This window comes from Carcharodon carcharias, chromosome 25 (assembly GCF_017639515.1).
Source record: "Carcharodon carcharias isolate sCarCar2 chromosome 25, sCarCar2.pri, whole genome shotgun sequence".
In the NCBI taxonomy this organism is placed as follows: Eukaryota; Metazoa; Chordata; class Chondrichthyes; order Lamniformes; family Lamnidae; genus Carcharodon; species Carcharodon carcharias.
In genome coordinates, this window is record NC_054491.1 from 46,728 (window position 1) to 62,899 (window position 16,172).

Genomic DNA, 16,172 nt, shown 5'->3' on the forward strand with positions numbered 1-16,172 from the left:
AAATTATGTTTTTCCTCTCTCTCAGAACCCCCTGAAGTTTCCACTGTGGATGGCACTTTGGTTGCTGGACAGAAGTCCAGTCTGACCTGCTCTATCAAGAGGTTGAATTCTGGGGATATCTCCTTTACGTGGGCATGTTATGGAATAAATGGCTTTGCAAACAACACTACACCGACTTCAAAAATAACTGTTAATGGTACATCTGTTGCTACCAGCCAGCTTGAGTTCATCCCTAAAGTGACTGACCATGGAACTGTCTGTACATGTCAGATAAACCATGTGACTTTTAGACAGCCAGTGACAAATAAAATCAAACTACATGTTATGTGTGAGTATGATCTTTAACATTTTGAATATTTTGTATTATTCTCTGTAATTCTAATGCTTACTTTAACTTTGGACTCCCTCTTATTGTCTCCTCCCTATTCTCCATTTTCAACCAGGACATATGTATGTGTCCCATGCTTTTGTAATCTGAATTTCATAGGAACATAGGAACATAGGATTATAGGAGCAGAAGTAGGCCATTCAGCCCTTCGAGCCTGCTCTACCATTCAATATGATCGTGGCTGATCTGGTTGTGATCTCAACTCCACTTTCCTGCCTGCCCCCATAACCCTTGGCCCCCTTGTCTATCAGAAATCTATTGAACTCAGCCTTGAATAAGTTTAAAGATCCAGCCCACACTACTTTCTGATGAAGAGAATTCCACAGTCTAATGATCCTCTGAAAGAAAGAAATTCTCCTCATCTCTGTCTTAAAAGGTAGACCTCTTATCCTTAAACTAAGCCCCTTTGTCTCCCCGACAAGAGGAACCAGCTTCCAGGTATCTACCTTGTCAAGTCCCTTCAAGTTCTTCTATGTTTCAGTACGATCACCTCTCATCCTTCTAAACTCCAATAAGTATAGGCCCAACCTGTTTGCCATTTCTTCATAGGATAAGTGCTTCATGTCAGGAATGGGATTTCCTCTGTGTTCATTTTGTCCGTCGTTCCAGACCCAGACCTGTTATTTCTATCTTCCTTTTTCTTTCTCTTTTCTTTACCTCTCTTGGGCCCTCTTCTCCTGTCTCTCATTCTTCCTGTTATTCAGTCATACATCCTTTCATTTCTCATCTCCTGGGTGCTTTTATTCATCCAACTCCCAACACCAACCTTCCACTATTCCTCTTTCTTCTTACTCTCCTGTTGCTCTCCCAGGCTTAAGTCCTTCTTAGGCAAACCCATAGCTTCCCTCTTTGCCTTTCAATAATCTGTGCAGGCCATATCTAGACAAATTACTGCCTCTTTATGAACCACAAACTCAACTGCTGTGCCTCATTCTCTTTGCCTATCTTCTCACCCAGTGCACCTGCTGAGGGCTAATGCTGCCAACCTCTTTCCTGTCCTGTACTGACTTTGTGAACTCTTCAAGCAGTTCAATTATCCCCGTCCCTCTCCACAACTCCCTCAAAACATATTTTCATTTGTAAACAAAGCCCTTGCTGCCCATGACCATATTATGTACGATTGCATTGACCTCATGCCCTTGATGAAAATTTGGATGATTCCTTGCCCCCTACTGAAGCCTTTCCTTGTTCTAGCCTCATGCCTCCTCTTTAAAATCTTCACAATCTGCCACCTCCTAAAGCCCCACTCCTTTCCTCCTTCAACTTTTGCAGTAGCTTCTCATCCTCAGTGACTTCAATTTTTGTCTCACTAATCTATCTTGATCTTATTCCTCTGAGTTTACTGTCCTCCTATCTTCCTTTAACTTCTCCTTCCATATATTCTTTCATAATAACAACTACTACTCAATATTGCCATCTCATGCAGCCTCCCCATTCTCACTATCCCAAACACAGCCAAGGTCATCTCTAATTACTTCCATGTATCCTATACCGCTCACATCCTCCTTTCACTTCTAACCCCACCTACTTCTATGTCCACTTGTGGAAAAACTTCCCCTTAACTCATTACAATGGCACTTTCAAATTCCTAACTGTCCAGCCTTTGCCCCTGCATTAGCCACACTATTTCTTCAGCAATAGATCTGATCAATCACACCCTCAGCTATGCTCTTGTCCAAAATAGTCTCTCCCAACTTGATTGTTCTCCTGGTATAGTGACTATCTTCAGTGCTTCAAGTCCAATAGGTGCAAATGTATATGATGCACAACTGGGTTAACCATGCATTACCAATTCTGATCTGGTCACCACTCCTCAAAAATCCACCCATGACCATGTTTCCAACCTTCCTTTCCTCTCCAAAGTCTTTAAATATATTGCTTCCCATAACCATAACCAACTGCATCTTTGAAGTTCTCCATTTGGGTTCCAGAGCACTGGAATGGGCTAAATCAAAGTCACAAATGACACTCTCTATAACTGTAACCCTGGTGCACTATCCCTTCTCATTCTTTTCAACCTTTGCACAACCTGTGACACAGTGAACCACATCAGACTCCTCAAAAACCACTCATCCATTGGGACTGTACTCATCTGGTCCCACTCTTAACTACTCTACACAATTATATCTGGTATCCGCATTGATCTATCCTTGAAATCTTCCTATCTCTCACCTACATTGCTGACATTAGCTGAAGAAATGGTATCAGGTTCCACTTGCATGCTAACAACACCCAGCTTGAATTTACCATCCTATCACCTGATTCCCCCACCACCTCTTTAATATGAGATTGCATGTTTGAGATCCAGCTCTAGAGGAGCTGCAACTTCTTCCAACTAAACATTTGAAAGACTGATACCATTGTTTTAGACCCCTGTCAAAATTTCTGTTCCTTCTTCACCAATTACATCCTCCTCCCTTGTTACTGTCTAAGGCTGAAGCAGACATTTTGCATGTTGCCATTCTATTTGATGCTGAGCTGAGCTACCAACCCCATATCCCCTCCATCACAATGACCCCTTACTTCCAGCCTCATAATATTGCCTGTCTCTGCCTCTTCCTCAGCTCATCTGCTACAGAAACCCTCATTTTTTTGTTACCTCCAGACTCGACTATTCCAGTGTTGTCCTGGCCAGCCAGCTCCCCACTTTTCACCTCCTCGTAAACTTGAGGACATTCAAAACTCTGCTGTATGTACCCTAACCTATACTGAGTTCCACCCTCACACTCACTGTGCTCATTAGCCTGTATTCATTCCCAGTCCATCAATAGCTCAATTTTATAATTCTCATTCTCATGTTCAATTGACCCCATGGTCTTGCTCCAACCCATCTTTGTAACCTCTTCCAGCCATACAATCCTGTAAGAACTCCACATTTCTCCAACTCTGACCTTGTATATCCACCACCCTCTTCGCCCCACCATTGCTAGCCATCACCTCAGCTTTCTAGGCCTTATGTTCTGCAATTCTCTCCCTAAACTAATCTCTGCTCCTTAAAGACAATTCCAAAAATCTTCCTTTGTGACTCAGCTTTTATTTACTCTTCCAAATACTTTCAACTTCAACTCGATGTTTATTTTTGTCTGATTACACTCTTGTGAATCACCTTGTGATGTCAGAAATGCCACGTAAATGCAGGTCCTTGTTAACTAGCTGCATCTACATATGTATTAATTATATGTGGTTTCTATATAAAATTAAGTGTACATTATCTTTACTGTTAGATGGACCACAAAATCTCACAATAATGTACAGGTTGAACAACAGTGATAGTTACCAGCCTTGGAACAATAGCCCCATCACTGTCCCTATGGACTCCTTCCTGGAACTGAGATGCTCTGTAGATAGTCATCCAGCCTCCATTGTGATCTGGGGGAAGAACAGTGAAAACTACACTGAGATGTTACAATCCACAGCTGAATTAAATAGTTCCAAAGTGAAGATAACAAATTACCAGTCTACAGATGGAGAAGTCTACTGGTGTATGGCAAACAATAGCTACGGCTGGAGAAATGCAAGCGTTTGGATAAAAGCCAATGAGAAAGGTAAACATAGGTGTAATAATGCATGTGTAAAGATCTCAATGTCTGTTAAAGAAAAACTGCTTTTAGAAAATGAGAGCATAGATTGATTATGTCAAGTATCTTCTTTCTTGGTCTCAGAATTAGTAGGGTTGTAATATGTATTTTATTTTAAACTGAACTTGTATAATAAATAGCACATCCCATTCCCAAAAAGATGGGGCAGAATCTTCCCCTCTCACCATTAGTGGGAATCGTGGTGAATGGGGGAGGAGATGTGGTGAAAATCCAACAATCAGTTTCCTGGCATCAGGAAATCAGGTCAGAATTGTGTTCTCTCAACTTTCATGGTGCGTGAATGGCAGGTCTACTTTCTCGCTGAAGATCATCGGGAGTCCATTTTGCATCTCGTGAATGCTCATTACCAGGCCAACAGACAGGAATCTTGTGACCCCATCAAATCTTCTGCCCAGTAGGAAATTATGCCATCCAGTTATCTGACTTAACAAACATGGCATGCACCCGGCAAAGGAAACTTATAGGACTTACCGGTCAGTCTGCACCATTGGTGAGGACCACAGATGATGATATGCAATGTGGTGGGGGGATGGGGGAGGGGGATGTTGAAGGCTAAAAGAGAGGGCGAGTCTGAGGGAGGAAGGAGGGGTATGAGTGGGGAAGAGGGGGTGTGAGTAAGTATGAGGGCGGGGAAGGGAGGTGCAAGCGAGGAAGGGGGGATATGGGCAGGGAAGTGGGGTGTGGGCGGGGAAGGGGGTTTGAGTGGGGAAAGGGCTGTGTGAGTGGGGAAGGGGTGTGAGAGGCGAAGTGGGTGTGAGTGGGTAAGGGAGTGTGAGCAAGGAAGGAGGATATGAGCAGGGATGGGTTTGAGCGGGGAAGGGGTGTGTGAAGGGAGAAGGGGCTGTGAATGGGGAAGGAGTGTGTAAGTGGGGAAGTGGGTGTGAGCAGAGAAGGGGTATGAGTGGTGGGAGGTGTGAGTGGGAAAGGGGGTGTGAGTGGAGAAGTGGGTGTGAGCAGGGGAAGGGGTTGTGAGCGGGGAAGAGGGGTTTGAGTGGGGAAGAGGTGTGTGAGTGGGGAAGGGAGGTATGTACAGGGAAGGGACAATGTGTCGGTGCAGATGTGTGATTCTGTGATTCTGAATGTGAGCGGGGAAGGGAGGGTGCGAGTGGGGAAGGAGGGAGTGTTTTATAGATAGGGCTCAGTGGAGTCATTAGCGGAGTCCTGGGGATGAACTGAGAGTGTTGATGGAACGGAGGGATGGTGACAGTGAAAGGGGGAAGTGGGATGCAGTAGGGAGGGTCATGGTGTGGGCATGGCATGTATAGTTCTCATCGGGAGGGTCTTTAATGGGGACAAGAATGGTGGATAATGGGAGTACGCAGAATCAGGATGGGCATTGTGACCGATATGCGCTCACCGGGGAGGGAAGGCATTTCCAGGTTAATGGTTATAAGGTCCAAGGTGATGTAGGGGGATGTTCAAGGGTAACAAAAGGGAGAGTAAAGGTCACATTGTGGTATGGTGGGGTCAATGGTGATGGGGGAGGAAGTTGGCAGGTGACAGGGGGAGGGTAAAGGGTTGTGGAGAGAATTTGAAAGGTTACATGCACCATCATGGAACCAAGGAAGCTCACCAGAAAGGCTGTGTCCTCAATGTCCAACTGTCAAAAAAATTGAGATGGGAGGAGGGTGTTCTCAGGTGGGTGGAGATGAAGGTCAGCAGAACTGGACAACTAATGGGAAACTCTAATAATCGTGGGGCGACTGCATGAGAGCTTTGTTCTTCTGAAATCCTCACTGTTTGGTGAAGCTCACACGGCAGCAGGTCTGACCCTGAGGGTTCTCATTACAATGAGATCCCAGCAAGATGTAGAGCTGCCATTCGCTCTGAACCATTTTCCATCAGCTCCAGCCAGAGTTAGAGATGAAGGGTGCGATGGAGGGGGATGCCTACAAGGGACATGCAGCTGAAGGACAGCCAACTGGCAACTGCAAACCTCCAGCTTCCGAGGGAATGTACTTGCCTGACAAGGGCTCATGTGATTAGCCTTTTGGTTATAACAAGGCAAAAGTCTCTCTGCAGAATCTCGAGGGCAGTGGAGAAGAGTGGAATAGTGTGAGTCGGAGGCTTCTCACACAAGGCTCTCACCACCCTTGTCAAAGAACGATGTCTCTATCTGCAGGCATGTATTAGGGGGAGGAACACACACTCTTGGCCCCTCAGGATGTCCTTCACCTGGAGTGCGCGCAGCCTTTGAAAAAACTGGCAGCAAGAATGAATCCAGGAGACTTCCAATTGATGCAAGCTAACATATATTTACAAGTGCCAAAATTGTATACAATGAGTGTGTACCCTGTTGTGCATTCCAAACTTATTAATTTTTCTAACTCTACAACGACATCTAGGTACATCCACAGCAGAGGTGGAAGCTGCCTGCTGACTGCTATGCCCTGTTGTCTCATATGACTTGGGCGGGTGTCCTCTGGAAGCCCAAGACCTGGAGGGCCCTGACCTGCTAAGGGTCTTCTGCTCCTCCCTTTAAGCGCCCAAGGGCCCTTCCTGACTCCTTGAGAAGAAGGAGCACCTGGAGGAAGGTCGAGGTGCCTCATTCCCCTCTCACCTAGGCATTGCTGAAACATAGCCATGGCTAGAGTGATGGAATGCAGGTCTGAGCACATATCCAGCAGAAACTTTGCATTCTGCTGGGCCTGGGTCTCCAAGGCGGCCGCCAACCTTTCTGTGGAGACCTCGAGGCACCAGAGACTTTGGCTCTCACTGCTCCGCCTGAAGACGTGTCAGTGAGTGACCAATAGTGAGTGACCCTGAGCCTACTCTTGAGCAATGTCCCACCGATGTGTGTTTCTCTGTGCTGGTGGATGCTGTGACAGGTGTGAAAGGGTCTGCTTTATCCCCTGAGGTGGCCAGTGGTCGGGTGGGCAGTGAGGCTGGGGCTTTCTTCACTGGAGGACCCTGGTCTCCCCCTCTTCCTACTGTCACCTGGAATGAGTGGCTGCATAAGCTGGCTCAGACATTACAGACATCACACTCTCTTGTCCTAAGTCTCTGCTTTCTCATTGGATTGTTGGGGGTAGCCAAACTCGCCATCGGTGCAGACACAGTCTCTTTCTTCCCTGCCAGCTCTGGAGCCTCTGCTCAAATTGCGTGAATGAATAGCTCTATTATTCCACCTCCCGTCTCTCTCTCTCATGTTTGCCCCATCTTGTCCTGCATAACGATAGATGGATTGAGCATTAACATGTTGGATGGAAGAGCAGCCGGAGGCTGGAAATCCTGTGGAGAATACCTCACCTCCTGACTCATCAAAGCATATGTAGCATCTACAAGGCACACATCAGGAGTGTGATGGAATACTCTCCACTTGCCAGGATGAGTCAGCTCCAACAACAATGAGGAAGCTGGACACCATCCAGGACCAAGTATCCTGCTTGATTGGCACCCCATACACCACCTTCAACATTAACTTGCTTTGCCACCGATGCAGCGGCAGCAGTGTGTACCAGATACAAGCTGCACTGCAGCAATACACCTAGGTCCCTTTCATAGCACCTTCTAAACCTGCAACCTCTATCACCTAGAAGCACAGGGAACGAGGGAACACCATGCAAGCTCCCCTCCCAGCCACACACCATCATGGCTTGGAGCTGCACTGTTGTCCCTTCACTGCTGGTGGGTCACAATCCTGGAAGACCCTCCCAAACATCACTGTGGGTGTACCTATGCCACATGGATGGCAGCAGTTCAAGAAGGTAGCTCACCACCATCTTCTCCAAGGCAATTAGGGATGTGCAATGAAAATGCTGGCCTAGCCAGCAATGCCCATGTCCCATGAAAGATGAGAAAAAAATCATTTCCGATGTAAGTTTGGAGAGTAGATAGTTCACCTACCCTAGCAGAGCGGGTGAGATCATTCACCCATTTCCTGTACTGCAAGGCTTGTCCTCTTGTGAACCCCACAGGCGCTGGCCACCCTGGTGAGCTCCTCCCAGGCTGCTGCAGTCAGATGGGAGGTCCTCCTGCTGATATCCCTCGGAAGGAGGATCCCCTGCCTTTCCTCGATGACCTGGAGGATAATCTCCAGGGAGGCATCACTGAAGTTTGGGGCTGGAGCTTGTTGCCTTCTCATAGATGACATGCCAAAATCCAAAGGTCTTGGTGTGGTGACTGAATGGCTGTCTAGGTGCCTTTTAAATATGCCATCTGGACATAATGGTGGGGCACGCAACTTCCTGCCTGCCCTCCTACGAGACTCGATGTGAACCTTGTGGCTGCATAATTAATTAAGTAAACAGTGTACGATTTGGCATGTACACCTGCCCTGCTCTCCCGCAGAATTCACTCCAACTCCCCAGTCTCGCCACTGGTCTTAGGCCTGGAGTAGAAAATTCTGGCCTTGATCAATGATTAACTGCTTATGGATTAATGCATATTTGTTTTTAGCCATAACATCAACACTTTGCTTTCCTACAGTGTTTTTTAATGTTGGGTAAAGCAAATAGAAAGTAAAGATGCTGCAGTTTTATCTATTAACTGCAATATGTGTTAGGCACAAACCTTGTGATTTGTGAAGAAAATGGTTATGCTGTTGTCAAAGGAAGAAAATTAAGAATTGCATTTATATACCATTTATTCATGCCTTTCAGTAATATACCCAAGCGCTTCAAATTCTGTTTATGTGTTGTGATTCTTGTCAATAATTGTGATTTCATTTCGATTTATTATCTCTTTTACAGTTGATCCATTGCTTCTCATTCTAGTTCCAGCCATTTCTGTTATTGGGTTCAGCGTTGTGGTAACAATATGCTTATGTCTGATCTGCAAGAGGCAAATGAAAGGTAAAACTTAAAATAAGTCTTTGGTTGTAGGTGTTAACCTTACCATTGACATCAATAGCAAACTGTAAAATGATGTGGTTTTCACTAGCCGGTGTGACTCTAGCCTTTTGCAATGTGTTTGTAAATGTTCTTGCTTATCAGGTTATTTTTCATGTCCCAGTCTCTCACTGTTATGTAGGCTGCTCATACCAAGCTAGGGCTTTATAAAAAATCTTTTAAAACACTTTCATCACTTGTATCCTAGATGTTATACCAGAGTGATTCTTTGCTATACCAGAAAATTAGGTAATAAAGTGGATTGTTATATTATTTTGCAGCAATTGTGAAACCAACATTTTCTATTAATTCCTGAATAGGAAATATTTAGTAGTCATGGTTGGACTATGATACAGGAGGTAAAAGTGACTGTACTCTAATATTTCTATCCCTGTAATGTTCTCCAATATGCAATTAGAAATAGCACTGTATTCAAACTAAAGACAAACAAATCAAAGGAACAGAAAGGAGCACGTAACAGAATACTGAGGGAAGCTGCAAAAGTAGTGTTAAAGGTTTTGACAATTTTCTAACTCATTGGTCAAGAGAATTATGCCAGATGACTGGAAGGTGACAAAATCAATACCCTTCTTCAAAATGAAGATAAAGCTGTAATTTAGTGTTGCACATATTAGTAAACTACTGGAATCTACATTACAGGAGGAGTTAACCAGGGCCAGTTGACACGGATTTCTAAGAGACAGGTTATGCTTGAACCAGCTCATAGTATTCTTTAACAACAGAGAGGAGTTGCAATGGATGCAAGTTATTTGGATTTTCAAAATACATTTATTAAGCTGTCATAAAGAGCTTCATCCAAAAGGCAATGACTTTTATAATTAGCTCCAGGAAACATCAGAGAGCAGAAAGCAAAGGGTCAAGATAAAAGGAAATTTCTTGGACTCGAATTGACTGGTATTCCATAGAGATCGATATTGGGTCATTATTAGTAATACTATATTTATAAATGATCTGTTTACGGGAATTGAAGAAAGAATGTCAAAATTGATTGATCACCTGATGTTGAAAGATATGGAAAATTGTGATCAGAATTATGAAATATTGCAAAATATAGGTTTAACAGGATTGGGATGTAGAGAGCAGATGCAATTCAATGCAGAAACAAATTGAGTTCAAACATTTTTGAAGTAAAAATTAGAGTAGTTTAATGGAAGTATTTTAGATTAGCGGAGCAGAACAAAGCAGATCACAAGTAATTTAATTCACAAACAGGCCAAAGAACTGTAAATAAACCCTTGTTTTTGTATCCAGAATCATAGAATAGAAAAAAGGTAATGTTGAACTGTTGGCTGAAGTTAGAGCATTGTGTGTAGATTTGAGCTGCTATTACAGGAAGTGGGGAAAAAAAAAGTGGTGGTGAAGGTGCAATCCAGAATCACTGGAATGTTATCAGAATGAAGAGTTACAAATATGAGGAAGCTTAAGAAGAAAGGGCTTTTTTAACTGAAGCTGAGGAGATTAAGATTGTTCTGAAAGAGGATTATGGTAAGCTAAATAATGAGAGATTGTCTCACCTGTTCACTGAGGCAGTATTGAGATGACAAAGTTTAATTTAGGCACAAAAAGTTGAAGGGGAAGTTCTCAGAAAAAATTAGTTTTTCATAGTGGCTGCTTCAGATGTGGAACTCCCTCCCAAAACCATTTTGGAATAGAACCCTTGAATTATTTTAAAAATAAATTATATAATTGCTTGAAAAAGAGGGATATTAAAGAACATGGAGAATGAGCAGAAGAGTGGGAATAGGTCATATGGAGAAAAACACTGGAACAAAATTAATTGGGGAAAATAGCCTTTTGCTATATTGTAACATGTGATCCTATGTAAAAACAGCTTTATCAGTCTCTCAGACTAATAAATCCCTGCAGTGGAATTAAAGTTTAAATTGCAGCAATGCTGCTGGAGCTTTTTGTTGTTGTACAGCAGAAACTATTTAACTTTACATGTGTTGTGATTGCTTATCATTTTGTTACTGGTACCAAACTCAACTTTGCCCTCTTGGTCTTCTTAAGATCCAAATACACTGTCCTACATACACCATCAGTGCTGAGAATAGAAAGTGTATCGAAATCAAAACTTATCACCTCAAAACCTCTAAAATGTGGAATGCCTTGCCTCCCTCTGTGTTTCCTTTCTCCAGCCATTTACAGGCCCTTATAACCAAAGTGTGATGTCATCTGACCACGAATTCTTGCTATTTCTCATCCTTTCTTTAGGCTCCTTCAACATTAATATCACGACTCTCTCAAAAAAGTATAGATGCCCAAAATGTCACCAGAACTAATAGCCTCAACACAAAGTTTATTGGCAATTTATAGTCAAACATGTAACATATTTGGATGGCATTCCTTTGTCAACTGCTTCAATGAAAGTATTAACCTTTTGTGCTTTAAATGGTATAACACCAATGAAAGCAGTAGACAAAGAAATATCACGTAAACGTGCTAAGCGTTTGTCCACAAATTTCAATGTCTAGGGGTGGAATTTTCCATGCCCATTGGCATCGGGCATGTTTGGCAGCATGAGAAGGCCAAAAACCGTTGCCATCGTCCGCTCGGCCCATCAATGGCAGGTCATCGGACATCGGGAACCTCATTGTATTACATCTGCATATCGTTGTAAGGCTAGCCCACTGGACTCATCCCCTCGAGCTGGATCATCCACCCGTTTCACTCCAACGCATATGCGACATGCACCTGGCAAGGTGCACCTAGCTCAGATTTTGAGGTTTGTTTAGTTCAGTCAACACTCGCAGTCATCAGCGCCAGGCTTCGCAGACAATGCCATGTCACTTTTAGGAGGGGGCTCACGGGCTAGTTTCTACCTACCAGACCAGCCTTAATGCAGGGGTGGCTTTGTACGACTGCGGGGTGAAGGCTTGCTTGGGGAATGGGGAGAAGTGGCCTCAGGCAAGGGAAGAGGTTACAAGGTGAGGTCTGCACTGGGAAATGGGGGTATCCCATGGTCTGTGTGGGGCACAAGTTGATCTGTCCAAGTGGCCGCAAGATGGTGAGGGCTGGGGAGGCAGTCTCTAGAGCAGCTGAGGCCAGATGGAGGTTTGAGGGTGTGTGTGAAAGAATGAGTTGTGAGATCCCTTGAGCTGGCAGTGAGTGAGATGCCAGTTACTATGTGATGGGCTTGAGTGTATGAGTTTAGAGTGATGAGATGGTTGTCTTACCCTGGCAGAACAGTTGAGATCATATGTCCTCTATCTGCATTGGATGGCCAACCTCTTCTGTGAAGCATTGGCACTGATCACCACTGCCATCGTCTGCCAAGCCGGAGAGGTAATGTAGCTGCACCTCCTATAGCCAGAGCGGGGTTAGGGGACATCATGGCAGGCCTCCAAATGTGCTCAAGGGCTCATCACTAAACCTGAGGGCTGCAGTCTTCTTTCCGTTCAGGGCCAACCTGTCTTCTCTGCAACTCTGGGCAGGCATCACTGAGAGGTGTGTGCGTGGCTGCACTTTAAATATGGCACCCGGTGTGATGAAGCAGCGACATGATGGCCTGACAGGTGAATGAGAGCCTGTCCACCATGGAAACGGCGTGTTTCCCCAGGAATGCATAATGAATGCAGCAGGTTTGGGTTGATACAGCGTGAGAAGCCGCCATTGTGGTTGTTGGGTAGAACAGCGTTTTTCCCGCCCACAATGGCACTTAAAGCAAATCTGGGATGATTTGGTTCTAGGTTTATATCTGTTAAGTGATGGACAACAGCTGCACTGACTGTAATAATAAGAATCAATCACCTGAATTCGACAAAAGCTCTTGCATTCATTTCTATCCTTTTTAACTTATGTTATATTCAGCAGAATATAAAAATATTGTTAACAGTTGAAATTATTAAAGGATTTGTGACTCACATTTACTGAAAATTAACTGGGTGTTAACAGGGTTAACAGAAACTGTTGATGCACTTGTTACTTATACACATTGACTCATCGGCTCAAAGTGAAAGAGCAATGGAAATCATGTGGTAAAAGTTATTCACCAGTAGATTCTTTTCACTAGTATTTTTTACGGCTGCATCTTTAACACATGCATTCAATGGTTTTCATATTTCACTGAGGCTTGGAGCAGCTGTTGTGAAGAGTGAAGTTTATGGGAAGAAATGTGATTTGTGGTGAAAAAGCCAAGAATATTTGATGATACAGCACAATGAGTGTTTGTCAATGTCACAGAGCTGAAAATGTCGATTAGCATAGTTCTGGCTGTTTCTGATGGCAGAGAACATAGAATGCATGGTGACACAGATTAGGGGAATATTCCAAGCAGTGAGTTGTTGTGGGTGCCACAGAGCTGGGAGTATCTGATGGCAGAGTTGAGCTTCTAATGGCACAGTTAAGGGAATATTACTGCAAATCTGAATCTAAGTTCCGTCTTATAAGATCTGTTTTCCATTATGTAATGTTGCATGTATACTACAACTTTAATATCTCTGCACATAGAATGTGTTATCATTGAATATGTGTGTTACCATTGACTATGTGTGTTACTATTGAATATGTGTGTTACTATTGAATATATGGATTCTACCAGAGCTATTTGGCTCCATACCTTGCCACAGCCTGGATCCAAACTTGGGCATGATATCTGAATTCTAGAGGTGTGGTGAGAGTGACTGTTTTTGATATCAAGATGTTTGCCTGAATGTGGCATCAGGGAGACCTAGTAAAAGTGAAGTCAATAGGAATTGTGGGGGAGCTCTCAGGTGACTGGAATCCTATCTGTCACAAAGGAAGGTGGTTATGGTTGTTGAAGGCCAAGCATCTAAGTTCCAGGATATCACTGTGGGAGTTGCTCAGGTCAGAGTCCTAGACCCAACAATCTTCAGATGCTTCATGAATGACCTTCCCTCCACCACAAGGTCAGCAGTAGGGCAGCTCATTGATGATTATAGAGTTCCATATGAAATTAGTCAGATACTGAAGCAGTCCATACACATGTATAGCAAGGCCTGGACAACATTCAGACTTGTGCTTATAAGAGCTACATTACATTAAGGCCACAGAAGGACCAGGCAATGATCAAGAAGAGAAAGTCTAATGGCTTTCTCATGACAATTAAAGTCTTTACCATCACCAACTCCCCCCGATCAATATCCTGGGAGGTCATCATACTGACCAGAAACACCATTAGACCAAATAGATGCCATGGCTTCTAGAACAGGTCAGGGGCTGTGTATTCTGTGCCTAGTGACCCGGGGAAAGTAACTTGTTTGATTGGCACCCCATCCACCATCAAACATTCACTCCCTCCACCATCGATGTGCTATGGTTGCAATATGTACCATCTACAGGATGCACTACAACAACTTGCAAAATTCTCCACACCAGTAGCTTTATTAGACTTTATTAATTCAGAAATATCAAATTTCATGATTCCTCAATAAAGCTAATAAATTAGGATAAAAATTATAATTAATTGTTACTTCTTGCCATTAATTCATTTTGTTAAGCCATTAATGTAAAGAAGGGACATTAGGATATTCTTAACATCAATTAATTTCAAATGGTGATTTGTTTCCCTTTGTAATGTACTCACTCAGATAAAAAATATTTTTCAAAGAAACTGGAAACTTTCAGTAAAGAGGTTATAATTAGTGTGAATCCTTGGGTGGGTGACAGTGTTACACTGATGCGGTAATTCCTGGATTGCTATCAGTAGTTATTTATTGTACCTGAACCGAAAGTGCGAGCTGTTATTTTAATTAAAATGTTATTGATTTCACCCTGTTAACCTTTGAAGCTGGAGGAAGTTGTTTAAGTGGTAATTACTGTAGACAGAGTTTCCTCCTACTTTTGCTGTACAAAAGGCCAAGGTTAGGGGAAATTGTGCCTGAGTTACATCTACTGAAAATATATGGATGTGGGAGGAAACTGCATCCATGCCAATCTGTCATGGGCTTAGATGTGCAGCATACAAGAGGTTGTTTGAAAGAGACTTAGAGAATATATTTGTTAAACGTTTCAAGTTTAATATGTAAACCATATTTGCTTCTTGTGTTTTTGTTTCCTTTTATTCAATGTTTGCTTGCTGCACTGCTGCCACAAAGCGAATAGAGGCTTATTTCATAAAACTTCTTGTTTCTTTCAAGAAAAGTCAAAGGAATTCTTATATTAGTTCTGGTTCACTATTGTTCTTATTCAATGGGACTTTCCAATTTAGTGGACCAGTTTCCCTCCTCACCCATTGTCTCAACCTCAGAATTTTGTTCTGGAGTTTTAAAATGTGGAATCTTTGGCTCTCCGATCCTCTCGCCCAAAATTTCATTGATTGTTTGCCTTCTGATTATGATCTCTCTGGTGTCATTCCTTTCTGATGAGGCACTCTATCCTACCAAACCACTGCTGAATGCAAGGGATTTCTGGCTGCCCTTCCTCTCTATCAGAGTCACAGCAGTGTTTGACTCACCTCTTTCTCAATTAGACACTTTTTAAATATATTTGTTGTATAGAAAACCAATTGGGCAAGAAAATAATCCTGAACGTATTGGCAAACAAAAGTTATTGCATTGCCCACCCATGTACTGAATATTGGACAGGACAAATAACTGGTGGCTGATACATCACTCATTTTACACTCGCCCTAACCAAGATGAATTCCTGTCCCAATACCTCCTCAACTCAGAGGAAATAAACTATGGGCTGAATTTCCCCCCCCCCGGTTAGGGGGGTTGTGCAGGGGCAGGCGGGAGCGAGTGCCCCCGATCGGGTCCACGCATCCATTTTATGTGGCGGGCCAATTAAGGCCCGCCCAGCATGACCCCCGCCCAGAAGCGCTGAGTGCTCCCTGTGCGGGCAGTGGGGGGGGAGGGGGCTATTCCTTGAGGCGGGATCTGCGCTGTTTCGAGCATGTGCTTAACAGATCCCAAACATCTCCCTGAGACACGGAGGTGCCTCAGGGAGATCAGTTTGACATGTGTAAATTTAATTAAAGGGAAATAAAAACTTTTACAACATGTCCCCTCATGTGGCACTGTCACTTGAGCAGGGACATGTGAAATAGTTATTTTTAACATTTTTATTGACTTTTAAAACACTTCATGAATCCTCATCCCGCCTGTGGGTGAGGTTTCACGAAAAATGCGAAGGCTGCCTGGGCTTTTCGCCTGCCCACCGCCAACCTTAAGGTTAGACAGGCAGCTCAGCAAATTGAATTAATTACTAATTAAATGGCCTTAATAAGCCTTTGCTAGTTCGGCGGTTGCACAGCCAATTCGGCTGTGTGCCCGCCAAACTGAAAATCCAAATGATGCGTTGACATTGGTATGCCTGCCCGATCTCCCGCACGTTATTTTACACATCAGCGAGTGGGGAGGACCCCTGCTCACC

At 43.6% G+C, this 16,172-nt stretch overlaps 1 protein-coding gene across 2 annotated transcripts in view; it reads left to right on the forward strand.

Moving 5' to 3' along the window:
- Positions 1–16,172, forward strand: part of LOC121269657 (sialic acid-binding Ig-like lectin 12) — a 74,886-nt gene that overhangs the window by 7,812 nt on the left and 50,902 nt on the right. For both annotated transcript variants that reach the window (XM_041174433.1, XM_041174434.1), the window contains exons 3-5: positions 26–328; positions 3,613–3,933; positions 8,679–8,780. In XM_041174433.1, the coding sequence (XP_041030367.1) occupies positions 26–328; positions 3,613–3,933; positions 8,679–8,780 (726 nt within the window). The remainder of the gene's footprint in view (positions 1–25; positions 329–3,612; positions 3,934–8,678; positions 8,781–16,172) is intronic.